The 25,651-nt window shown below is 39.9% G+C and overlaps 1 protein-coding gene across 2 annotated transcripts in view; it reads left to right on the top strand.

Annotated features, from left to right (window-relative positions):
- CIP2A (cellular inhibitor of PP2A) overlaps window positions 1-25,651 on the top strand; it is a 35,492-nt gene that overhangs the window by 3,734 nt on the left and 6,107 nt on the right. The window contains exons 2-18 of one of the 2 annotated variants that reach the window (XM_050957386.1): window positions 890-1,037; window positions 2,673-2,785; window positions 7,873-7,967; window positions 8,616-8,712; window positions 10,445-10,567; window positions 10,745-10,890; window positions 11,275-11,350; window positions 13,321-13,548; window positions 14,173-14,332; window positions 16,140-16,281; window positions 17,134-17,233; window positions 18,332-18,450; window positions 19,094-19,286; window positions 22,137-22,211; window positions 22,317-22,427; window positions 23,406-23,602; window positions 24,852-24,965. In XM_050957386.1, coding sequence (XP_050813343.1) covers window positions 890-1,037; window positions 2,673-2,785; window positions 7,873-7,967; window positions 8,616-8,712; window positions 10,445-10,567; window positions 10,745-10,890; window positions 11,275-11,350; window positions 13,321-13,548; window positions 14,173-14,332; window positions 16,140-16,281; window positions 17,134-17,233; window positions 18,332-18,450; window positions 19,094-19,286; window positions 22,137-22,211; window positions 22,317-22,427; window positions 23,406-23,602; window positions 24,852-24,965 — 2,237 coding nt within the window. Of the gene's footprint in view, window positions 1-889; window positions 1,038-2,672; window positions 2,786-7,872; window positions 7,968-8,615; window positions 8,713-10,444; window positions 10,568-10,744; window positions 10,891-11,274; window positions 11,351-13,320; window positions 13,549-14,172; window positions 14,333-16,139; window positions 16,282-17,133; window positions 17,234-18,331; window positions 18,451-19,093; window positions 19,287-22,136; window positions 22,212-22,316; window positions 22,428-23,405; window positions 23,603-24,851; window positions 24,966-25,651 lie in introns of those variants that run through there. The other variant, XM_050957395.1, reaches the window with a different exon arrangement.

The following is a 25,651-nucleotide window of genomic DNA, read 5'->3' as shown; positions in this document are numbered from 1 at the left end:
TTTCATGTTTGTTCATTTTTTCTTCATTGTCTATAGCAACCAACTGTAGACATAACTGCTATAACTTTTTTTGTTGTCTAGTGTATATACTATTTCTAGCAAACTATTCCATGGTATGGGCTGTAGAGTTAAAATGAGATTAATTCCATCGTGTTTTAGTGAATTTGATGGTTCTAATTAAAGAAAACAGGTCATTCTTTGACACCCCCTAATTTGAGTTGAAGAAACAGAGTTCAGTCTTTCCTGCCCTGGTTCTTCAATGCAACGGATTAGCAAAATGTTGTTTGTGAATATTTCATATCTTTGTACAGAATAATGCTTTTTATTGAAATTCTGTGTCTTACTGTGAATTAATCTATCATATTTAATTGGGAACTAGTTTTCAAACCTTCTGTTCAGACAATACATTTCCAGGCTATGTAAAACCAATATTTTTTTTATCCTAAAAGATGCATAAACTGGTGGGTAATTTACCTGGTGCTGTATGTTTCTTATGTACAAATACAGACTTGTAGTATTTTTGTATTTGTAAACTAGTAATGATTTGTGTTCACGCTGCAGCAGCTGTTAACTTAAAATCAATTCCCCCTGGTATAATTGGTAGTGCTGTGCACAAAATAAACCAACTGTTTATGAGTCTGAAACAGAAGAAATACATGTTTTTCAAATATTAAGGACACACATACAGTAATGAAAAACATATTTCCAGAGTTATACAAATTCAACAAAAGTGAGCTAAAAGAGGCAAGTGAAAGTATCCGTGTGCTGACAATGATGCCACTGGTGTTGGCAGTATATTATATTGAACTGAAAATATGATTCCCCTCTGAACTAAGACACATATTGTTGCAGTTATATAATACTTATTTAATTTAAAATGTCTTTTTAGGTTATCTCTGGATTGAAGCTAACAAGATTGTTTGCATCAAACCAAATTCTGCCAAGTGAATGTCTCAGCTGTCTAGTAGAGCTCATTGAGGACCCAAATATAAGTCCATGTCTAATCCTGTCTGTGATTACTTTGTTGTCACAACTAGGTAACTTGTTCAAATCTTTTAAGTTTTCTCTTAGGGGAATTAAGGCAAGATTTTTAATAAGTCTTAAAACAGTTGGAATCAGTGACAGGTTGCATGCGCATGTGAGTTATCTGCTATATTTGTATATTATCTGTGCAAATTGATTTGAGGGATGGGGAATAATTAACTCGGTACTGTAATAAAATAAAATAATAAGTATTTAGTTTTCTAATATCTTATTCCTGGCAATGTGTGATATCTTGCATTCTATGGGAGCACAGAAATTGCCAGACTGAATCAGAAAAAAAAAATCCATCTGGTTTAGTATTGTCTCTAATATGGCCCATACCAGATGTTTCAGTGAATTATGTAAAAGCTCTTGTGCTTGACAGCTATCTGATACACCCATAGGAGAAGTTTGTTCCTAAATCCATATAGTTAGTGGTTGTCTTACGTTCGAAAGCTTGAGGGTTTTTCTCCCTCTCATAGAATTGGAAGGGACCTCAGGAAGTCATCTAGTCCAACCCCCTGCTCAAAGCAGGGCCAATCCCCAGATTTTTACCCCCGTTTCCAAAATGGCCCCCTCAAGGATTGAACTCACAACCCTAGGTTTAGCAGGCCAGTGCTTAAACCACTGAGCTATCCCTCTCCATCAACCTAGCTTGTGTAACTGATGAATGACACTTGCAGTATTCATTTTCTTCGACACCTGCTTTCCCTTTGGGATTCTTCCACAGTTGCAGTTAGCAGAAGTGTCTGAGGTATAAAAGAGAGGGTTGCTGGCAGGGCATTTGTTACGGGGCTGCACAGTTGGAACTTGCTTCTGCTCTTTAACAGACTCAGGCTGATTCAAGCCAATCTCCAGGGCATGCTTGAAGGATGATCTTTTCTTTGACATTTAGCCCATAAAAGTTGAGAAACGAATGAGGTTGCAGAGCATTTGAAGGGGGCTGGTGGTCTTAGGTTTATTACATCTGGTTATATGTCGATATGATATGGGGTAGATGGAGTCTGTTTTAAATCTTTTTTTTTTTTTTTTTTTTTTTTTTTTTTTTGGTAAGGATTTTTATGGATTCCTAGAGCTTGAAACTGTTGTTGTTGTTGTTTCTTTTTGGTTTTTTTTAAATGTGTAGCAGTAACCTAGAAAAATGCCTTCACTCTAGTAAAGAGTGAAAAAGTCTGCTTGTTTACTCACTAGAGTGAAGAGTAGTTCTATCTTACAGTGTGTGATCTGTGAGTAAACTTAGTTTTGAGGGTCCTCCCCCACCCAATCTTGGATGAAGAGCCACAAGTAGATTTTTATGTGTAGGTTAATAAAGCTGCTTGTCAGTTTTGTGCAGCTGGCCTATAATACTTCAAGAGGGTTTTTTAGACAGGGTAGAATGGTCCTTACAATATCCTGTGAAGTAAGTGGCAGTGGTCCCATGTTGCATTTGGGCAGAAGGTAATCTGGAACAAGCAGAGAGAAGTTTTTACTTGCTCTTGGTCACAGAGCATGTAAAAAGTTATGGAGCTGGTTTAAAAAAAAAAACAACAAAACTAGGGTTAGAGCTCAGAGTTACTGGTTCCCAATTCAGTGCTCAGACTGCTAGCTGATATTGCTTTTATTATTAACTGCTGTTGTGCAGGACTTTAACAAATGCCTTTACACTGTAGTTTTGGACAAAGAGACCAGAGAGGCTCTTCAAAATACTTATAATTTGACTAGTGTGCTGGCAGGAGTGGTTCACCGAAGCTCTACCAATCCTAATGATCCAGTCTTGGTACAGGTAAGACAAAGTAATTCTTAATATTTTATCGGTATCCTAGAGTTAATTCTTCTAAAGAGTCTATTCTCAAATTTATAACAAAACCAAAATGCTGTATTTTTAATAAGCAGTGATCCCTAATGAAAATCGTGCATTTTAGGAAACTCAAGGTCAGGGATTCTCACAAGAAATGTTTAGGTAGCCTTAGAGTGCAGCCACCAACTCTTGGTGGTGGGTGCTCTGACAATTTTTCTTAAAATACTTTAGGAAAAACAAATGCACATATACATGTCCAAATCGTAATTTATTTAAATAGGGTTTTTTTGCTGACTCGATAATAAAAATAATGTACAATTGTGTCTCTTCTTTACTGGACATAAACAGAATAGAAACAAAATAAGATGCTTTGCTTGGTCTTGTCTTTTTTGTTGTTTCTTTTGCTTTTTTTATTCTCTTTTTTTAGACTTGCTAGCTGGTAAGTCTACTGCTGTGAAAACTAGTACTTGTATGTTTGCTAATATCACTTTAAATCTCAGACTTACTGTATGGCTCAGAGGCAGTGAAGAGTGATGTTAACAAACATACAAATATCGCCTTTCACAGCAGAATTACTCAGCCCTGGCACAAGCTGGGCAACAAATTAAGCCCTGGATAGAGAGGCGGGTAGCGAGGCAGCAGGGGCCAGGGGCAGTGGAGGGCCCGGGAAGTGTCAGGGTCCAGCGACATTGTGGGATTGGTGAGCCTGCAGCCTGAGCTTGAAGCATGGCAGCCGGGGGGCTGGAGCCCCACAGCCAGAGCCTGCCACCCACTACCCCAGGCAGAAGCTGGAAGGCCAAGCCCCATTGCCCCTGGGAATATGGGGAACTCACGTCAGCTGCCTGCTACTCAGGCATTTGTGGCTCCAGAAAGGAACAGGGCCCAACCCCTGCTGGCAGCCCCAGGAGAAGGGCCACTGCTTTCCTGCCCCAGTCACTGCCCAGGAGTCTGTGGCTGCATGCAAGAAACGCTGTTCAAGGTAATCTCCCTGATATATAGAATCGAAGTATTTAAGTTGTATATTTTGTTTACTGTGTCAAAGTTGTCTACAACACCATCATCATAGTATCTAAGTTACGTACAAATGGTTTTAGAACTGTTCAGTATTTACTTATGGTAAACTACTTATTTACTTTTATCTTGTGTTTTCACCCTGTTCTAATATACATGAATAATTGACTTAGGGCTTGGCTACACTTGAGAGTTACAGCGCTGATGGTGGCTTTACAGCACTGTAACTTACTCCCCTTCCACACTGGCAAGGCACATACAGCGCTGTATCTCCCTGGCTACAGCGCTGGTTGTACTCCACATGGAGGAGAGGAATAAAGAGAACAGCGCTGGTGCTGCAGAGCTGGAGTGCCAGGGTAAACAGTGATTAATTTTACTACACTGTAACTGACCTCCGGAATTTTCCCATAATGCTTTTAACTAAAGAACTCTTTGTTTTGTTGTGATCTCCGAGCTCCTGGAGCTGCTTATCTAAAATACAAACACAGCAATTGTTTGCTCTAGCAGAGGCAGGCAGAGAATGTCCACAGCTAGTGTTTGCTTGAGAAGAGAAACAGCAAGGCGGCGGGGTTGGTGGGGGGGAGTCCCTCGGAGCAGCTGCTTATCTGGTCTGAAGGCTATTTGCATTTAAGAGTGAATGGGAGAGGGGTGGGGGAAGTGGTCGGAATTTGTAAGGCAGGGAGCTGACACAGTGTCGGCTCCAAAAATCCACACTCTGTCCCCCACGCTCCCTGTCATACTCCACCCCACCCCCGCTTTTGGAAAGCAGGTTGCAACCGTTGCAGCCACTTGAAGGCTGGGATAGCTGCCCATAATGCACCACTCCCAACACAGCTGCAAATGCTGCAAATGTGGCCACACTGCAGCGCTGGTAGCTGTCAGTGTGGCCACACTGCAGTGCTTTCCTTACATAGCTGTATGAAGACAGCTTTAACTCCCAGTGCTGTACAGCTGCAAGTGTGGCCAAACCTTTAGAAATTGGCAATGTTTACTTCGAGAAGCTAGTGGGGGGGGAGTTGGTTCACTTTCTGTTATTTTGAAGCAAGTATTTAGCTTTAAGAATATCACTCTTGATAGTCCAATATATCTGTCTTGCATGTTTCCATCTTTACATTTTTGTTACAGACTCTTTTAATTCCCCATCTCTTGCAACACTCTTCTTTGTAAAGTGCTTTGAGATCTAGAGATGGAGACAGACATCTCTATCCCTTTTCACAGATGGGAGAACAGTTATTTATATCACTCATAGACCCTGATTCGCTGGTCAACTTATTTGTGTCTACTCTAGCATCAGTCATTAATGAAGGAAAAACTGGCTTTTTCCCACTGAAGTTCTGCAGGTTACTTACAGTGGCTCCATGTTTTTGTTCTTCCATCTGTTCACAGCTATTTGAAGGCAGAACCAGACCTATCAGCCAAGGCAGAATGGGGAATGGCTGAATTTTTTTAGACCCTGCCATTTATGTTCTGCCATCAACTGCTGCAGGCAGATCCTACTCATTCCTCTTAAAGCAGTCCTCCCCAGATTGATTTCACTGATTTTTGGTCTGTCCTCTTTATTAATCAAGAGCATTTGGCAATGCTTTTTTTAACCCCTGTAGATTTTCTTTTAGCTGGTACTGGTCTCCCAGCTGTCATTTCTCTGCCATCCTTGTTGTGTTGCAACTCTTTCTTTATGGTGAAGACAGACAAAAGAACAGGATCTGCCTGCAATGCTGCACTCCTTTGGTAGTGTTTAGACAGGAATCTGCAGGGACCAGACTGAGTCACCATTGCAGCCCATCTCTTTTGATCTGAGGGGATTCTCCAGAGGTCACAGGGTCTGTGAGGGACTGTTAAGGTACCAGGCGACTCAGGCAGCTCATGGGTTTGTCTGGTGCTTAACATATGAAAGCTTCTCTCAGTATGAAAATTCCCATTTAAAATAGCAGTGAAGTGTCTAGGATGGCGGTGGTGGCAACCCGCCTATTTATATTTGTTCCCACTTCCCTAACTTAGAAATTTTAAGTTGTTATATATTTGAGTGATATCCTTGGCTATACTATGTAAACGTTTACAGTCAAATCTCAAATTAGCTACTTTGGGAAGTTGAGTGGTAAGCTCATTTCTCTGCACATAAAAAAGGGGAGTTGGGGGGTATTTATAGTAGAGTTCGTTGGAAAATGTTTTCTACAGGAAAAGTTTTGTTATAAACAGACATTTCCTATGGAAATTTCCATTTTGACAAAAAAGCCATACTCCTTTGGGGAAAAAACCTTCGTATTAAATAATTATACTGTTCTTCTTAGTATTCATGTCTACTTACAATATACTATTGCCGCTGTAGATTACATTTTGGAGGTCTCTAAATAGTTATATGGGATTTGTTTAAAAAAAATTCAGGAGCTTCACTGAAACCCAGTTAAATATAGAGAATCCCTCCACCTCATTGCAAGTTTGTTGGCCAAGCTGTGTGGGAGAACTGGGCAGCCTATTCCTAAGCAAGTCATACATGTTTGAGCATTCAAATGTACTAATCCAAGATTGTTACCTTGCTTTCATTAAATAAGTAAAGATATACTAAGTGAATATCCCACATGTATCAATACTACATTGTTTCTGTAACACCATAACTTTCTACTTACGAGACCTAAACGTGATTCAAGTCTCAAAATTAACACTGCTTATTCTTATGACGCATTAAACCAGTGGTTCTCAAACTTTTGTACTGGTGATCCCTTTCACATAGCAAGCCTCTGAGTGCGTTGACAACCCCCGCCCCCCAATTTGTAAAAAAGTGTTTTTAATTTAACACCATTATAAATGCTGGAGGCGAATGGGGGTTAGGGGTGGAGGCTGGCAGCTCACGACCCGCCCATGTAATATAAGCTCATGACCCCCCTGAGGAGTCCTGACCCCCAGTTTGAGAACCCCTGCATTAAACTGTAGAGAAGTATCCTCTGTAGCAGGCCTGCACAACTCATAAAGCGGCGAGGGCCATGTTACTCCAAAGTAAATAGTTGAGGGCCGAAACTCCCAGCCTCACTGAAACACTCTCCCCGACCCCGAGTGCCACCCAGCCCCACTGAAACACACCCCCCCCAGCGCTGCGCTGCCCCGCCCCCCCTGGAAACACAGCCTCCACTCAACACAAACACAGGGGCTGCAGGGAGCTGGGGGCGTGGTGGGGGGAGGGGATAGTGTAATAGGGCTGAGGAGGGAGAAGGTCCTTAGACCAGGAAAGGGGGCAGCAGTCGAAGCAGGGCAGATGCAACACACACAGACACTGTGGCCTGGTCTACACTTGGGGGGGAGATCAATTTAAGATACGCATCTTTGGCTCCGAGAATAGCATAGCTGAAGTCAACATATCTTAGATCGAATTAAAATTACTTACTTTGGTGTCCTCGCAGCACTGGATCGACAGTCGCGGCTCTCCTGTTGATTTTGCTTCCGCCTTTCGCACTGCTGGAGTTCAGCAGTCGAAGGGAGAGCGATTGAGGATTGATTTATTGTGTCTACACTAAATGTGATAAATCGATCCCCGATAAATCCATCGCTACCGCCAATCCGACCGGTAGTGTGGACATACCCAGAGACACACACACACACCTCCCCCGGGGATTTCCTGGCTGCTCGCAGACAGTTCACCCTCCCTCCTCCACAACCGATCACTACGGAGGCCGCCCTGGGACCAACCAGTGTAGTAGCCACCCCGCCCCAACCGAAGGGGGGTGCTTAGGAAGGGTCTCAGCCCAGTCCTGCCCCCCTGCCCCTGAGCTGCAGCTTGAGCCCAGGCTGGGTGCCCCTCCCTTTGCTCGGCACTTATTGGCTCTGCCTCGTGCCCAGCGCTTTCCGCCTCAGCGGGCCCCAGAAGTGACGCACCCGCCGTACGCCAGGCAGGGGGAGATGGAGACAGAGACACGTGTGGCTCTGGCCATGAGAGCGGTTGGAGCGCAGCACACTTGGGGCTTTGAGGCATGCGGTACAGGCCTGCTCTGTAGGCTTAACACCAAATGTCCGTGTTCTGAAGTAGAATGTTGTGGGAAAGCTATGTAATTGACTTGGTTTTATTTCTTCAGAGTATTCAACTTCTGCAGAAATTAACCTACAATGTCAGAGTTTTCCATGCCAGCACTAATATTGACGAATTGATTTTATTCCTAATGCATCATGTGTAAGTATGTGTTCAGTTTTCTTTTTGGGGAGAATTCTTTAGCTAAACACATTTCTGAGCTTTCTTTAATAGCTTCATTAATTTGTTATTTCACAAGCTTTGGATGTAGTATTAATTATGTAGTAATCACTTCTAAATCACCAGACATTTGTCTTTTTCAAAGTGCTGTTGTTGCAAAGACTATTCAAAGATGGGGCATTTACTCTGCAGCTGGTAGAGTTTAAGGAGAATTTGAGCTTTTTGAAGAAATAAGATAAAGAAATTAACCAAAAAACTAAAATAGCAGTGAGAACACCTTCTGCCTGGCATTTAAACTTATTTCACAATTTAAGGCACCAACTCTACAACAGGCTTTGTCCTGACAGATCGCTGTGCCTGTGTAGAGCTCTAGTGACTTTAATACATGCACCTGAAGCTCATTGCAGGTTTAGGAGCATAGACATGAGTGAACTGTCATGTGATTGGCCTTTTGTATTGTGAGTAGCTTTTCCATAGTGAATATGTATTGCAGGTTTATAAATGTCTTTAATACATGACTGTAATATGGATGAATGTTTATGCATAGGAGATTTCATTGAATTCTGAATCTATAAATGAAGCTAAATGGCTGTAACTGTTAAATTCTTAAGTCCTGTGGAACTTTTTTAGTCAATCAACAGAAGATGAATTAACGATACCGTGTTTGGGATTACTGGCAAATCTTTGTCGACACAATCTCTCTGTTCAAGCTCATATAAAATCTTTGGTAAGAAACTTCTCTGATTATGTATTTTCTCTTCTGGGGATAGAGGAAAGGAAGAGAGTAGTTGAAATCTGATCATTTGAGGACTTAGAGCTCCCTTTTTCACAGACATCCTGTTTCCACTCATCCCTCATGCAGCAGTGAAGATTCCAACTTTCTCTCCAGAGCTTACAGTGCTGCTTTATTCCATTGATGATTTTCCCTAATTTTAATGTGGAACACCTACCCTTCTCTGTGCTTTGTTCACACCACTACCACCCAGTTCAGATTGCAGATGCCACTTCCATGCATCTTTAGTGAAAGATTAAGTTGAGGTCTGAAGCTGACCCACCATTTGAGATCTTGTGGGAGAAGCTACATTTTGTCATTGTAAAAGCATGGCATCTTCTCTATACCTTCAACATGAGACTGTTTTAATGTTAATATTGTAGATGAATTTGGGCAACCAGTATTGATTTTTGGCATAACTTGAATATGAAAGGCTTTTGCCTTTCCGAGAAGAAAAGCAAAAATCGCCCCTGATCTTGGTGTTGGATTCATGCCCTTATTCTGCATCGACACAAGTTTATTCAGCAGTAATATACCTTTCATTGTTGTTACCACCACTGCACAAGTTCCTGTTAACTGTGGTTTGTAGCTGAATGATGAATTCACAGCAAAGTGGAAAAATTGTGGCATTTTATGGGAGAGAACGACAGATTCCATGCCAGTGGAATTAATCCAGGGGGCCAGATTGAAGTGAAAGGGGAAATCCACATCTCAGTTAGCTTCCCTGCAAACTCAAGCATCATCCTGTTGCTTTACATTTGGATTGTCTTGGTTGTTTTTTAAATTTCTCTACTATGATAATGGCACAAAATTGTGTTTGGAGACTTTAGGTGAAGTCTAGTGCTGCAGAAGTACAGTACACAGGATCCTAGTTAACTACTCCACAGGCTTTTAACACCTTGCTCCTGGTTTCTTGGGGCAAACTAAAGCTAAAATTTTCACCAAATAATTCTCACTCTAATTAAGACTACAAGGGAATAAAATGGAAATGTGAAATCTACCCTCAGCTTTGCCAAAGTATTTAGAGGCATACATAGTTATTTCCAGTATGTGGAGAAGTTAATTCTTCCATAGATGACACTGAGAGTAGACTTCCATTGTAACCTTGATATTTATAAAGAAAAAAATATAGCTGAATTAGACAGGAATCGAGTGTCCATTTACGATAGCTAACTTTTATCTACAAAGACTTGTGTTCATGAAATAGCATTCCATTATCTTGCAAAATGAGGGTGAAAATCCTCCCTCCCCTTTTTCTTTACCAAGTTTAACTTAAAATCTCCTTTCGGATACTTTTCATGCCAGTATGTGCCTTATGTGGAAATTACATTTTCTATATTTCCCATGAAAGCAGCAAAGAATCCTGTGGCAAAGAATTCTAACAGACGTTTTGGAGCATGCATCCGATGAAGTGGGTATTCCCTCACGAAAACTCATGCTCCAAAACGTCTGTTAGTCTATAAGTGCCACAGGACTCTTTGCTGCTTTTACAGATCCAGACTAACACGGCTACCCCTCTGATACTATATTTCCCATGTAATTCACTGACCTCTTTCTTGGTATCACCGTAGAGTAGTTTTTAGGCTAGGTTAAATCCTTATTTATAAATCATTATTTCAGACAGTTCTGTCAATTATGTTCTCATTAAAACTGTCAAATGCTAATGAGTTTCTCCTTTTTGCTATAGAATGACGTAAAGGGTTTCTATCGTACCTTGATCAGTTTCTTGGCCCATAGTAGTTTAACTATGGTTGTGTTTGCACTTTCAATATTATCAAGCCTTACTTTAAATGAAGAAGTTGGAGAAAAGGTAAGAAAATATTTTGGAGTCTTGTTATGAAAATCTCATTTAAATTTGTAAACTTTGAGTAAAACTATCAAATAACCATAATGACTGAGTTGGTTTTTCTGACTGTAGTTTGTTTTGACTAGTTGGAGATGATTTATTGGTGGTGTAGCATAAATAGCTCTCATTTCCTTTTATTAGCTCTTCCATGCCCGAAACATTCATCAGACATTTCAGTTAATATTCAACATTCTTGTAAACGGTGATGGCACACTGACAAGAAAATATTCTGTTGATCTACTCATGGATCTGCTGAAGAACCCCAAAATTGCAGATTATCTTACTAGGTATGACTTCGCTTTGTAAAATTAGCCAGTTGCAGTTTTAGACTCATCTTCAAATAATGATGAAAGAAGCTTCAATATCCTGAGTTCCTAAAAAAAATATATATATATAATATAATAAAATTCTTTAGATAGCAACATTAAAATACAAAAACAAGCTTCAGGAGAAAGTGATTTTTAAAGTATAGCTCAGTCTTTTTAAATATAGCGGTTAAAAGGTTGAGGATGCTTCCTTTGGCTTTTATTTCTTCCTATTGGCTTTTTGTAACTATTCGAGGGATGGGGCTGGGAGAGGGCCTTTTAATCCACTGCTGTTCATAAATGTTTAATCTAGTAACTACTTCATTGAAGTAAGAGCTTAGTTTATTTTTCTCATTTATAATCTAGATATGAACACTTCACCTCATGCCTCAATCAAGTATTAGGCCTTCTTCACGGAAGGGATCCTGATTCATCATCAAAGGTATTTTACAGTGAGAGAAACTGTGGAATCTAATTTATCAAGCATTTGGCCTAAATCAGGAGCTCTTAAAACTTCTAATACTGTCTCTAGTTACTTTGTGGCCTTGAGCAAATCTCTCTCACAGGTGTTCAGTAGCTCTTGAAACCTAAGTCCTATTAAAGTCAGTGGGAGTTGAAGGGGCTCAGTAACCTATCTATCAATTTGACCATTCATAAAATGAAATAATTCCTCTTGTTTTGAAGATTAATAGTCATATAGCAACCTGGAAATGTTACAGGTTAAATAGTCTTTGCAGTTGTACCTTGCATATAATGTAAAAGTAGCTGTTTTTTAAAGGTTTTTTTTGTATACCTTCCTAAAATGAGTTTTACATCATGGCAGATGATAAATGCTGAATCATTTTAATGTGTTGGACATTGAGTCTACTAGTGAACTAAGATACATGCTTGATATGTGAAGGTTCCTAGAGGTTCGTTATTTAAAATCTCTTGTGAATGTGTACATTTTCATCCATTAATATCCTAGTATATATACATGGGCATTGCCAATAGATTGCTTGGCAATAGTCATTGTTTAATATCCAGTGTGCATGGGCAATGTGTGTGTGGTTTTTTTTTTTGTTGTTGTTGTTAACCCTTATAACTTGGTCAAATTAGTTGGGATTCCATCAGACCATTTAAAGAGATTTCTGCATCTTAGGGAATTTGAACCTGCTAACTTCAAAGAAAAATAATTGCCCTTAAAAAGAGAGCAAGTATACCTAATTTCTTTAATAGAATAATGTTCTGAGGAGGTTATAAGCAACCGAGTGATCTTTTGTAATGGAAAGCAGGGTGGATGATGATTTCATTTTTAAGGAGAAAGTGGATATTGATTTTAATTATTTTAATATTTTTTTAAAATGTAATTTAATTTAAAATTAAATTTGAATTTCAGAACCTATTTTAAGACCTAAGCTGGCTAATCTATTAATTTAAGTGACTTGAAATAAATAATACTCAAGCAGTACAAGTTCGCTGCCAATGTTTTAGAGAGGGACAAACTACTGTACTAGTGGATGTCTCTGGCTAAGTACTTGGAACTAGAATTAGCTTGAAATCCTAAACCAGCTTTGACAGCAGTGGCTGCTTGTGCTGGTGTGAGAGAGTATTTTCTTCATTTCATTTTATTTTATTCAGCTAGTTCAATTCAACGAGTAGCTCATTCAAAACTGAGAAACAGACTGGGATCTGAAAAAGCTTGTTTTCTCTTCCAATCTGTGAATAAAAATCTGTCTGAGAGGATGAGGTCTGCTAGTTCTATAATCTTGTAGGACGTTGTGACTAGGAAAAATCAGTTCAATTAATTTTACTACAGCTAATACTTATGTTTAATACATCTGTTTTAAATGCAAAACTTGTTTTTGATAAATTTTCTTATGTATCCAGCAATTTAAGGTAGTTAAAAAAATATTTAAATAATTCAATTAAAATTTCTATTCAAGTGCAACTTGACATAAGTCACAAATTGAAGTTAATTTAGTAAATAAGAAATGCATTATTCACCATTTTCTAACATTAACATATGTTCAGATTCTTAATTTAAGGTATGTAATTGCTCAAATGTGTATAGTGTATCCTCTTAGTAGCAAAAAGTACCATATTTAATGTAAAGGCTATATTTAGTTGCAAAAATAAATGTTTTCATGGTTAAATGCCAATGAAAATCAACTTTTGTTTATAACCTTGTTTTGCAGTTGTACTTTAGCTATTTTCCTAATTAGGTGACTTAAATCAAGATGTCCTGGTTTTAATTATGATTTAATTCAGCAATCAGTGTTTTAAATCACTTTAAATCAATCCACCCTCATGGAAGTGCTGAGACAACCTTGGCAGTAGGTGTCACTGTGCACAATTCTAATAAACAAGGTATTTGCTTTATTTGTGTGACTGTAAAATATTTAACTCCTCTTGTGCTTCTGATTTGTACAGGTCTTGGAATTACTACTTGCTTTTTGTTCAGTCACTGAACTGCGCCATGTTGTGCGTCAGACAATACTGGAGCCATCTGGTGTGCCAGTCTCTGGAAGTACCAGATTCGCAGCCCGTTCTAAACCTTCAGAGCCATCTATTGTTTTAGTGCACTGGTTAAACCAACCATTGGAAGGATCTGAAAACTGTTGTGTTCTAGCTTTAGAATTGTTCAAGGAGATATTTGAGGTACTAAGACTCATTTTAGTGGTCACCTTGTATCTGAATTAATGTTATCCAATTCAGAAACACACACGTCTGTATTTTACAAATCATAAATGGTGTATTACATACATATTTTTTATTTGGAAAGCAAAGCATGAAGATAAACCCTGAGTGTAATTGCTGTAATGTTTCTTTCTAGACTTCCAAATTTTGTAACTTGGTTTTCCCCTTAAGAGGGCACTGTCAGTCTAGATCTTATATCTGATATACACTAAAACTGTTACCCAAATGCATGAAGTCTTACAATTAGTTCTAAAAAGTTTGGAATACAAAATTTCTTCAAGAAGTGAACAATTGTAGCTATTTTGAAGGACTTGCAGAAGTGTGGTGGTCTCTGCTGATTGTGTATACTTAACAAGTCTTTCCTCAAATCTGGTGATGCTGGTCAATAGTTTGAAAAGTAAATCTAAAAACAGCATCATCAGTTAGGAGTAGAGCTGGAGAGGCCCCTAGGCCGGGACTGCATGAATGTTACTGGGACCAAGGTGAGGAAGTTAGTAGGCTGATGCAGATAGGAGTAGCTTACACCTCTTTGATTAGTGGTTTAAATTTTGATTCAGTTTGGAATCTGTATGTGTTTTGCTGCAGGATGTTATTGATACCGGAAACGGCACTTCAGCTGAACGCTTTGTTGATCTTTTGCTGCCTGTCCTCCTTGATCACCTTCAGTTGCCAGAACAGAATCTGGATGAGCTATTAGCGAAGAAGAAATGTGAGAGAATGGTCAAAGTCATTGATGTCATGCTAAATATCCTTATGCAAGTTACTCCTGTTGGCTGTATAATATGAGCTCTGTTATTATAAGATCTTACAAGTTGCTATTTTTATAGTGTGACAAAGTTCCTCCTCTACCTTGGTGGGTCCTGTGCTTATTGGCAGATTTGCTCACCTCAGTGATCTTCCCCACAGTCTCAATCAACTTCTCCTGTGTCTGATCAGGAGTGGGGAGGTTTGAGGGAAACCGGGCCCACCCTCTACTCCGGGTTCTAGCCCAGGGCCCTGTGGATTGCAGCTGTCTATAGTACCTCTTGTAACAGCTGCATGACAGCTACAACTCCCTGGGCTACTTCCCCATGACCTCCTCCAAACACCTTCTTTATCCTCACCACATGACCTTCCTCCTGGTGTCTGATAACACTTGTACTCCTTACTCCTCCAGCAGCATACCCTCTCACTCTCAGCTCCTTGGCACCTTTTGCTCCCAGCTCCTCACACACACTTCCTCTCCTCTAGCTCCCCCTCTCCTGACTGGAGTGAGCTCCTTTTTAAACCCAGGTGCCCTAATTAGCCTGCTTTGATTGGCTGCAGGTGTTCTAATCAGCCTGTCTGCCTTAATTGGTTCTAGCAGGTTCCTGATTACTCTAGTGCAGCCCCTGCTCTGGTCACTCAGGGAACAGAAAACTACTCATCCAGTGTATTTGCCCTATACCAGACTCCTGTACCCCACTGGTCTGGATCTGTCACAATAGATACTTGTAAAATTGCTTTTTTCAAAAAAAAAAACTTCAGTTTTTTTTAAAGATATTAAGGTGACCTGAAATTAATGTCTTAAAAGTGAACTTCAAAATTAAATTTTCCTTTTTTCCTTGCAGCTTGAAATCCTTCAGGATGAAAAGTACTCTATTAGTTATTGTAACCAATATACAAAGATCCCTTATTTAACATTCAGTATAGGTGCCTGTAGGGTGAAATGTGGCAGGCAGCTGTTTAACAGCACATAGTACCACTACCCACAATTATGACAGGAAATAACCTTTTCTAGTTGAAACTGCAGGGGAAACTTAAGTAGCGCATACTTGCTAAGTTGCTTTTGCAAAGAATCCATGGATTTTAGATGATCGCAAAAAGGATTGTTTTGTGATTAAGAACCTGGACTGCTGTTTAGGCAATCTGGGTTCTGTTCCTGCCACAGACTTCATGTGACCTTGAGCAAGTCACTTTCTCCCTGTCAGTGCCCCATCTATATAAAAAAAAGAAAAGAAAAAAAGGAGGAAGGGCTGCTATTATGCTATTTCACATCAGTGTTGTTGATAAATTCATAACAATGTGGAATGGTCAGTTACTATGAGGCTCACCACAAAGCTTTCAATTCATGCATTTATTTGTAGGTCCTCTTTTGTAAATTTGTAAAAATTACATCTACAGCATTAACGATCTGTGTCCTGTCATGCAGGGAGGGGTATTCTTTTGAGTGAGCTCTAAAGTGCAGGGTGCCGTCTTTTCAGTCATCAGTTATTTCCTGTAGCATCTTGGTGTTCTTAGGAGATTCCCATCCAAGAACTGGCCTAGCCAAACTTTGTTCTGCTAGTGATTCACAGCTTAATATGGTAGGAGTTTAGGTTTTTTAAGTGCCAAAAAAATCGTTTTGTTTAGAGAGAAAAAAACAAAAAAAAGCTTACTCCCTTGTATCTTTAAGGAGCTTCATTGTAATTGAGAAGTGGTGTTCACTTGTCAAGTGTCTCAAATATTTGATCTTTTTAATCTAATCCAAAAAGCTTTTAATATATTATAATGCATAAAAGAATAAATTAGTCTGCATCCTTAACTGAATTTACTGCTTTGTGGAGATGACACAATGAAAATGCATGCCTCTAAGGCACTGACTGCAAGCAGATGCACATCTCTAATAGAACACCAGTTTACATGCAGTGGGATTGATGTTGGCTTTGGGACAAAGGTGGTGGACTCTGAACTGTGGTGAGCATGCTAAAATCAAATTAAGTTAAAACCGAATTCATTCTGAAAATGAGGGTTATAAAGTACCAAAAAAACCTATGCTTCTGTTAAGGCTAATTTTCTTGGCAATAGAGAGCAGCATTGAGAGAGCAGAATGGTAGCTTTAGCTGTTCATTGAGTATTGTCTTCCTTAAATTGTCAGACCTTTTGTAGTTCTTTCAGGATAAATTGGAATTCTGGTTATATAGAAAAGCAAACCTAATATGAACTAGTCCAACCTTAGTTATCAGTTTATATCCTAGGTGCCTTTAATGTTCAAGCCATCCATTCTTTTACATCTTGGGTTTAGACAACTGAACTTCAGAAATCTGTTTGAAATTATTTTGGTAGAAACATTGAAAATACGTGATTTCAGGGAGACCAAACGTGTTGGGGCATGAGAACGGGATCATCATAGGTTTCACCTCAATGTCACCAATCTGAAACTATCTCATATGATTGGTGACGAGGAGTTATCATTTGTTCTCTATTAATTGGCTTATGTGAAATGAATTTGTCTGCTTCAAGTTTTACAAATGTCTCATGTAAAATCCTCCCTTGTTGCTTCCTTATCCTTGATCACAGCAGAGAGACCACAGTGTAGTGATTGAACTTTCTGCTAGAAATAGCTGGTACACATTGCATGGTAGAGTAGGGGAACCCTGCATTGCTACCATCTGTTTCTGTTCTATGAATTGGTGGTGGAATTTAATTTCCATGTTAGCCATTATATCATTAAATTCAAGTCAACCTTTTTTCTAAAAAGAAAGCACAAACTTACTCTCAGTATATATTTAAAACTCACTTTTCATTCCAATTTTATTTTATTTAAAGCAAACTTGCTGCTGCTGTCATTTTGAAAACACTTGATCTTATGAGCAGACTTAAACAGTTGGTGCCTAGTATGGAAGTCAGTTTCTACAAAATTCTTCAGGTAGGCTTTAAATGATTTACAAAGAATGTTTAAGAAGGTGAATATATATTATATCACCCTTGATTTGATTCTGAATGTGTTTCCAGCATAAATCTCAAGTGTCCATAACTCATTGAAGAACTTGCCCAGGGAGCTCTGATTCCTCGTGTTTTTTGTTCAGTCCAAAAGTTTCTTTGTTTGTTTTAAAATATTTAGTTTTTAAAGTTTTGAGCCTTTTATTCCAGTGATGTATGTAAGATATACTTAAATACAATGTTTATGATCAACTACAGTAATAGTGTTAGGGTTGAAATTTAAAATGTCTTATACTCGGAAAATTATTTTGGTTCCTACATCAAGTATCTGTCTCAGGGGATTGGTTACTAGGAAATGAAACTTTTCACCTCTTGTCTGAATCCAATTTAGCTGTTTTGTCCATATGGAACAATATAAGTCATTATTGACAAGTACGATAAATTGTATTCAGTATGCTTTCTTGTGGACAGGTGTTCACTGTGCAAAAATCATCATAATGCCTGTATTTGGCACCCTTTTTCTCAAATGCAACGACACTCAACTTACTTCTAGTTCTCATTGGGTGACCCTCTAAAACAAGATTTGTGTAGCTTTCAGGACAGTAGATAACTTAAGCTATTCTAGGCCTGCGTCTAGCATGATCTTGTAAACCCTTTCAGCTCATGACCCCTCATGTTCAAAGTGAAGCACATGCTTAATGGATTGCAGGTTTGGGGCATTAGTCTTCCTTCTGCTATCCAGGCCAGATGGGAGGAATACTAGTATTTGGACACATCAGATGATTTTGTACTTGTAGACCATAATGCCTCTCTCATTACACATCATCTGAACTGAATGCTTGTATTACGTAATTCTGTGCAGATAATGTACAGAATCCTGAAAGCAAGTTTTGCAGATTTGTAAAAGTTCATTGCTCTGGTTAACTAAATGGGTTTTCAGAAAATTGCAAGTGTGTGTGTATACTTCTTTTACACAAGTGTAACTGAAATTTAAAAATGTATATCTGTTCACATTGGCTTTGGTCTATTGCAATGTCTGGATTCTTTAGTTTATTATAAATTGACATAAGTGATTTCTGCCCAGGATCAACGTTTGATTACACCTTTGGCTTTTGCTTTAACATCAGACCACAGAGAACAAGTACAGGCTGGACTTAGAATACTGTTTGAGGCAGCACCATTACCAGACTTCCCTGCCATTGTGTGAGTTTCTTATGTGTGGTAAGGGGGTGGTAATCTGATTTTCACTTTCATTACTTTAGTCTGAGTGACTTGTTTTAAGTCTGTGTTTGAATCTTTTAAATTAGGACTACGAAAGTTCCAAGTGTTTGAGTAATTGTTACCTTTTTCAAAACATTTTTTCTGCTCTCATTGTTGAATCGTTCTTCTCATCGCCCCCAATTCTGGTCTGTCATGCATGCATCACAGTTCTCGGACAGGTTTAAAGTCCAGTAACTAACTATCAAAGCTAGAAACAGATGCTCCATTTGAGAGGAGCTGGAAATATCTTTTCCAATAGGATAAGGCACTTGTTTCTAGATATAGTAGATAATGAGTAATGGAACCTTAAAATTCACATAGTGATTGTAGAGAGAAGCTGCTATCAGTGAACAATCATCCTGGTTTTTTCTTTAGCATTTCTCCTTTTTATATCTCAAAATATGAGTATGCAATATCTAACTGAAGTACCTACTACAGTATGTTAGTGCAAGTAGGGTTGATGTGTTTTCAAAGTCTAGTGTGTAATTGTTGTAGACTCCTCTTTTACGTAAAATCATTGTCTCCCACCTTCACATTAACATTCTTGCCAGGTTCTATTGCTTACTTCCTTTATCTTGTTATATAGGCTTGGTGAAAGCATTGCAGCAAATAATGCCTATAGACAACAAGAGACGGAGCATGCACCAAAAAAAATCCATATGCGGTCATCCATTACTAGTGTTATGTCCATGAAGTGCTCTACTTCCTATCCTTCAAATGATGATGCAACAACTTCGAACATTCAAGAGCTAATACAGAAACTTCAGTCTGGACTGGAGGTTAATAGTATTTTTCATATTTCTGATAGGATAACTACTAACATTCTTAGTATTTACAGAAGAGGTATAGCACCTGAAACTTTTAGGCTACAGTGGGTGTGTTGACAAATGTTAACTCAGACACCTCACCTGAACTCAATATGTATACTATTACATTCTCAGGCAGAAGCCCAAATAAAGAGGATCCCTGTTGTGTCCAGAAAAGTCAACAGTCTGGTCTGTCGGACTTTAATAGTTCAGAACCTTTACCCTGAGAGTGTATTGCATATGTTTACCCAGCTTTCAGATATGGGGACTTAGCAGATGTGTCCCAGAAGATCTAAGCTGTTGCAATGATGCACAAAGGGAGAAGTTTTTTTACAGAAAGACACTCCCTGGGGGGCAGACGACATTCTGGTATATAGGATCAGGCATAATCACCCATCTTCTAGATACTTGTATGTGCCCCCCAAACATGGTAGCATTTGATCACCTGATCTTGATATTTATCCTCACAGTATCCCTGTAAGATAGGGAAGTCATTTGACAACAGTGGAAATCTTGCTTCCCTGTGATATAGCATGCATTGTAAGTTGAGCAAATAACTTTATTACATTAACATTCCTTTTATTTGAATTTGTCTAAGCACCAAATGCAGAATTTGTTGCATTAAATTAGTTGTGGTTTCTCCAACATAAAGGGACTCCAAATACAGGAACAGCTCCTGCAACCCAGACCATAAGATGAACTTGTGACAGAAAGCTTATTGGCATATATCTAGTGATGCACTTAACTCTTCTGATCAGAGGAGTTGCTCCTTCGAGGAGGGAATGACTTTTAAATTTGATATTTTGTTCCATGAACATCAAACACTTCAGCCTTAAATGTTTAACACAAGCTACAGAAGAAAAGTGGACACTGTAGAACAGGGGTCGGCAACCTGTGGCACACGTGACAATTTTTAATGGCACGCTGCTGCCTGCCAGAGTCCCGAGAACATACAGCCAGTGAGGGGCAGAGCCCGCGCCCCCCGAGAGAAGAGCCGCTTCAGCGGCCTGCCCGTGGACTCCCATGTCCCCTTACCCAGCAAGGAGACCTGCCCAGGGGGCGTGGAGGGGCCCAGTCACCTGGGCCTCCTTGGTATAGCTGGCCATGGCGGATTGGCAGCGCGCCGGGGGAGCGGGACCTGGTCCCGACTCCTGGCAGCAGGACACAGGGGCGGTGGAGATGGGAGAGGCCGACGGCAGCAGCAGCGCCGGCTGCTGAGCGTCCTCAAGAGGAGGCACCCGGCTGCAGACAGGGACTGGTACCTGCTGTTCGTGAGTTGGGAGGAGCAAAAAGCCCCGTGGCCCGGCGGCACTGAGTGCATAGCAGGTGCGGGCGAGCAGGAATCGGTGGTGTCCAGAGAGCCCTGGGGCAAGGAGCTCGCATAGCTCGGGGTCATGCGCCACCTGGAGCAGCTCCTCCAGACACAGCCAGAGGGGACTCTCGCCGAGGGCCGCTAGTTGCACTCATGGAGTGCGCCACGGGGCCCCGAGTTGGTGAGCCACCTGGGGGCTGCGGGAGTGTATTGGTGGGGGCCTCCATCCTGACCCCCTCCACACACACACACCCAGCCCGCAGCCCCGCACACACCCCAGGCCCCGCCCTGAGCCCTGTACCTCCCTCACACACACTCAACACTCTGCTTGACTCCTTCACACACACACACACACACACACACACACACACACACACACACACACACACACACACACACACCCCACGACCCAAGCCCTGACTCTGGCACCCCCACACATACCCAGCCCCCCATGCCCGGACACCTACACCCCCCCCACATGCCCTCAGCCCTCTGCCCTGACTCTTGCACCCCTTCACGTCCTGACTTTTGCACCCTCCACATCCCCATCCTGAGCACCAAATGGGAGCTCTTGCACCCCGCCCCTATTCCTACCTGCACCCCTCACACCAAATGGGAGCTGCTCAGGTAAGTGCCCCCACACCCAAACCTCCGACCCCAACCCTGAGCCCCCTCTCTCATTCCATCTCCTGGCCAGACCCTTCACCCCCAGCCCTGTGCTTGGTCCACGCCCACCCTCAGCTCAGTGCAGAGAGAGGAAGAGAATGGGCCAGAACCAGGGAGAAGGTAGGTACCCACTGTATGTGGGCAGGGCCGGGACCCCAGACTGGCAGCGGGCTGAGCGAGTCTGGCAGCCAGGGATCCCGGTTGGCAGGAGCTGGCGGATGGAACCTCTGAGCTCTGAATAAAAATATAAACCCTGTATTGTGCCATAAAGGTCAGTAAACTCTTTAGCATACTAAAGGATCTTAATGAAAGATGGAGGAGACGTTTCACAAAAACTTTCTCTGTATTGTTTTCATCAAAATATTCTGACCTATCTCTGTCAAGGTCAAGGAATTCTGAGATTAGAATTTTTGGCCATAATGCCCTGCCACTAGTCCTGCAGAACTGAAATACCATTTGTCAGGAGGAACACTTGGGCTTCCCACACCCAACTGAACCAATAGGCTTACTGTAGCAGCCTATGTAATGAGTTTTCCCTCATTTCTGGAGTAACACTAATTTATGATCATGATGGCTGATGTTATGATCATCCCCTTTATTGGGTAAAATTTTATTCATCAATTCCAGTACTTCCTTAAATTAAACTGAACAGGACTGAGCTATACCCAAACTGATGCAGGAAGACTTTTAATGTTTGAAGGCAGAGCAGCTGCCAACCTGTGGGCTCATTTAATTACTATCCTCTCATTAAGATGTATAAGACGAACGACTTTTCATCCAGAAGCTACAAATTAGACCATTTATCTTCAGGCTGTTGAATTCTACTACTCTAACTTCTCCCACAGATTAAGGAACCAATCACTGATGTGAGGATGTCTGACATAATGGATGTCTATGAGCAGAAACTAGCGGCATTAGCCGTGAGTACATATGAACATGTGTATTTACGTCACTGTAGAGTATGTGTACTTACTATGAAAGATAAAATTAATGAAATAGTGCTACTAATCTTTCTTAATCTTTAGTCCAAAGAAACCAGATTACAAGATCTATTGGAGGCAAAGGCATTAGCGCTTGCTCAGGCTGATAGGCTAATTGCCCAGTACCGTTGTCAGAGAGTCCAAGCTGAATCTGAGGTGAGTATGAACAACCACATGCTGGATGGTAGAGGTGGAAGATACTTATAAGGTCATCTAGTCCAAACCCCAGTGTTCTCTCACGGAGGCCCCAGTACAGAATGGTTCTCTACATGTGTCTTAAGTTAGAACTTCAGTTTCTTCTAAAAACCAAACACAAAGATTAAGATTACCACTTGATTAGAATATTTTCCACAAACTGGTGTGTCTGCTAAATTCTTCTGATACTTACTGTAAATATTCTTTGTTTCATCCTCTTATGTCTATAAGATCTTTGAGCCTCCATATTTGACATTTATGCCCTTTAGGTATGACCTTATGTGATTTTTGAAGCCCTCCCTTCCTCCACTGTTTAGCTAAGTTACGTATATGACCTTTTGTGGATGTGGATAGCTAGTGTTAATGACCCATTAATGGTTGATCTTTCAGAACAGCCTCAATAATCTTCCCACTATGCAATAAGATTTACTGTACTAATGTTACTGTTTGTTCTATAACACTATTTTAGAGAAACTGTACTTCTAAGTACAGTACTAAAATGTTAGGGGTTTGCTGACAGTCCTAGAACCTTTTCCTGTTTATATGCAAGCTAACAGCCAGTCTATATTCTTTTGGATAGTTATGCTTTCAAAAGAAACTTAAGCCACCAGTGTAATCACTTCAGATACTTTTTTTTTTTTTTTAAAGAGTATCTAACTATTTTTTGTTTTACATTTAAGGTCACAAATGACTACTGTATCTCAGAGTGTAAACTGATTCAGCCATCATTTGCCAAAACTTTAAAAGTGCTTAAAATTTGCTATCTAATTTTAAATATAGTGCACTGACCATGGAGCATTTGATCATAGAGGTTTTGTGGATAATTTAGCAGTAGTGTAAATTCTAATTCCGTGTGAAATTCCCCATTGTTTTGAGTGAGTTAAGCAACATATAGATTAAGCTTGTAAAGGAGTCTTTGTATTTGCTTTTTACTCAAAGGCAAGGACGCTTGCTGCAATGTTGAAGGATGCAGAGCGAAAAAATGAAGAACTTGATGTATTGCTGAAAACTCAGCAGGTAGAATCTGAACGGGCGCAGAATGACATAGAGCAGCTCTTTCAACACAATCGAAAGTTACAAACAGTGGCTGAAGAATATGAGATACTGAAAAGATCATCCGTTGATCTTCTACAGAAGTAAGAACTTAAAATCTATTTGTACTACTCGTGTACTAACCTAAAACAAAAAATTTCCGGATAGATAACCAATTAAAAGAGAAAATAGGTTTTCACAGGCCCTTCTTTAAGGACCTACTTTGACCTGATTAGTCCTTTCAGCCAAGGAATGCTGGGTAGAGCTCTGTCTGAATCCAGTAAATGCCCAGTCTAGCTGAAGCAGAAGGAGGACTTTGATGTGTTCAAAGCACTATCCTTTTCTAGGCTAATCATATTGCAGGACAGTGTTAAAACACTCTGTTTAGCAGTGACCCACTTAAAACCTTTAATGTACTTGAATTTTATTTGTTCCTGGATCAAATTAATCTTGTTTGTAACTTGAACAGAATATACAAATCGATGGATGAAAATGCAGATTCCAAAGCTATTAAGTTAAGGAATGGGTGAGGATGATTTGCATAATTAAGATTTCTTTGTAAAGAAAGAATGGAGCTAGTTTGTTGAGTGGACATGGTAGGTGTACAAAATTAATGGCTGAAAAGGGCAAATAGAGTGCTCCTATTTGCCTGTCCTCATAATACAAGAATAAGGGGACAGACACTTAGCTTTAAAGTTGTTGCCTTTATTTCACTAATACCAAAAAAAACTAGGCTAAGAGGTTGATGAGATACAAAAAAGTATTGCACTTGTTTGGATGAGACCATTCAGAGTTAGATTAGACAAGATCAAAAAATTTCAAAGGAATAAAAACATTTGTGCTTTAAACAGAGAGTAACTTCTACCAGAGATTCCTTAAGAAGGAACATCTCCTATGTGAAGATAATCCCATAATTGTCCATTATGGGAATTCTTGTACTTCCTCTGAAGCAGTGGTCTGGCCTCTGTCAGACAAGCTATTCCCAGCTACTGGTCTGATTATGCATAACTTGTTACATTTGTGTGAACCACCTGGTTGTGGTGAACTTTGTTTACTAAGATTAAGAATTGGATTGAGACTACATATTTCTTTCAGACAGTCAATGATAATGTGTAAGGGTTCCAATGAGGATTGAGGTTAAGATGAAAGTTGCTGTGTGTTTGTTTTTTATATTTTATCCCCTGCAGGTTTTTTAATAAGTTTTTTGCCAAAAATGGGCATAACAATTTTTGCTTGGAAGTGGAGTGGAAAAATAGCTCATTGGATGTCAAAAGTATTTCTTCTTTCCTGACACAGTGAAGATTTTAAGAAGTACTTTCTCCTCTTAACCATAACCCGTTAACTAACTTTTAGGCATGAAACCACTGAAAGACAATATAAAGATCTGCAGATTACCTGTAATTCACTAAATAAACAAATTGAGGCCATGAAAAAGCTGAATGAATCGCTCAAGCAACAAAATGACAAGTAAGTTTAGTTGTTTTTTTTTAAATCAAAGGGAAACCATCAAGTCACATCAATATTGATTGTTTAATTATCTGTGATTTCAAGTATCACCTTAGGGGTGTGGGGGGGGACAAGGCACTTCTTCATTTTGCTTTGTGTAGTTACTCACCTGTTTCCTCTGCATAATCAGTTTCTACTGGTTTTGTTTCTACACATAAACAGGCAGGAGAACGTGAGGTAATGTATAATACCTGAGACTACTATCAGTGTATTTTATGGAACTTAATAGGTTTCAAGATTCCCTTCTAATGTACAAGGATTCTCTCTACTCATGCAGAATATTGCTTTTGTCAGCAGATGGGGTCAAAAGTTTTGCTAATTAAGTAATGCCCTCTCATTAGAGGGCATCTTAAATCGGTGCCAGAGATTTTTGAAATTCACTATCATTTAACTATTGTGGGCCAAATTTCGGTCTTTGAGGCAGGCAACTTTCTATTAGAGTCCAATAGGAGTTTGATTAGTCTATGGCTAAATCTGACAGTCTTTATTAGTACTTTGATAGCTGGTAGTAGTCAGGGCAATAGAGAACTTGACAAAGAAGATGACTCTTAAATTCACTCTTCTACAATTGTAGATCTTCTAACTTGTTCATCACTTTCCTCTATAGCAGGGGTCTTCTGTACAACTTGAAGTAATGGTGGTAGATG

The sequence above is a fragment of the Gopherus flavomarginatus genome, chromosome 1 (genome assembly GCF_025201925.1).
Source record: "Gopherus flavomarginatus isolate rGopFla2 chromosome 1, rGopFla2.mat.asm, whole genome shotgun sequence".
Taxonomy (NCBI): Eukaryota; Metazoa; Chordata; order Testudines; family Testudinidae; genus Gopherus; species Gopherus flavomarginatus.
This window is presented reverse-complemented; position numbering and strand designations above follow the sequence as displayed.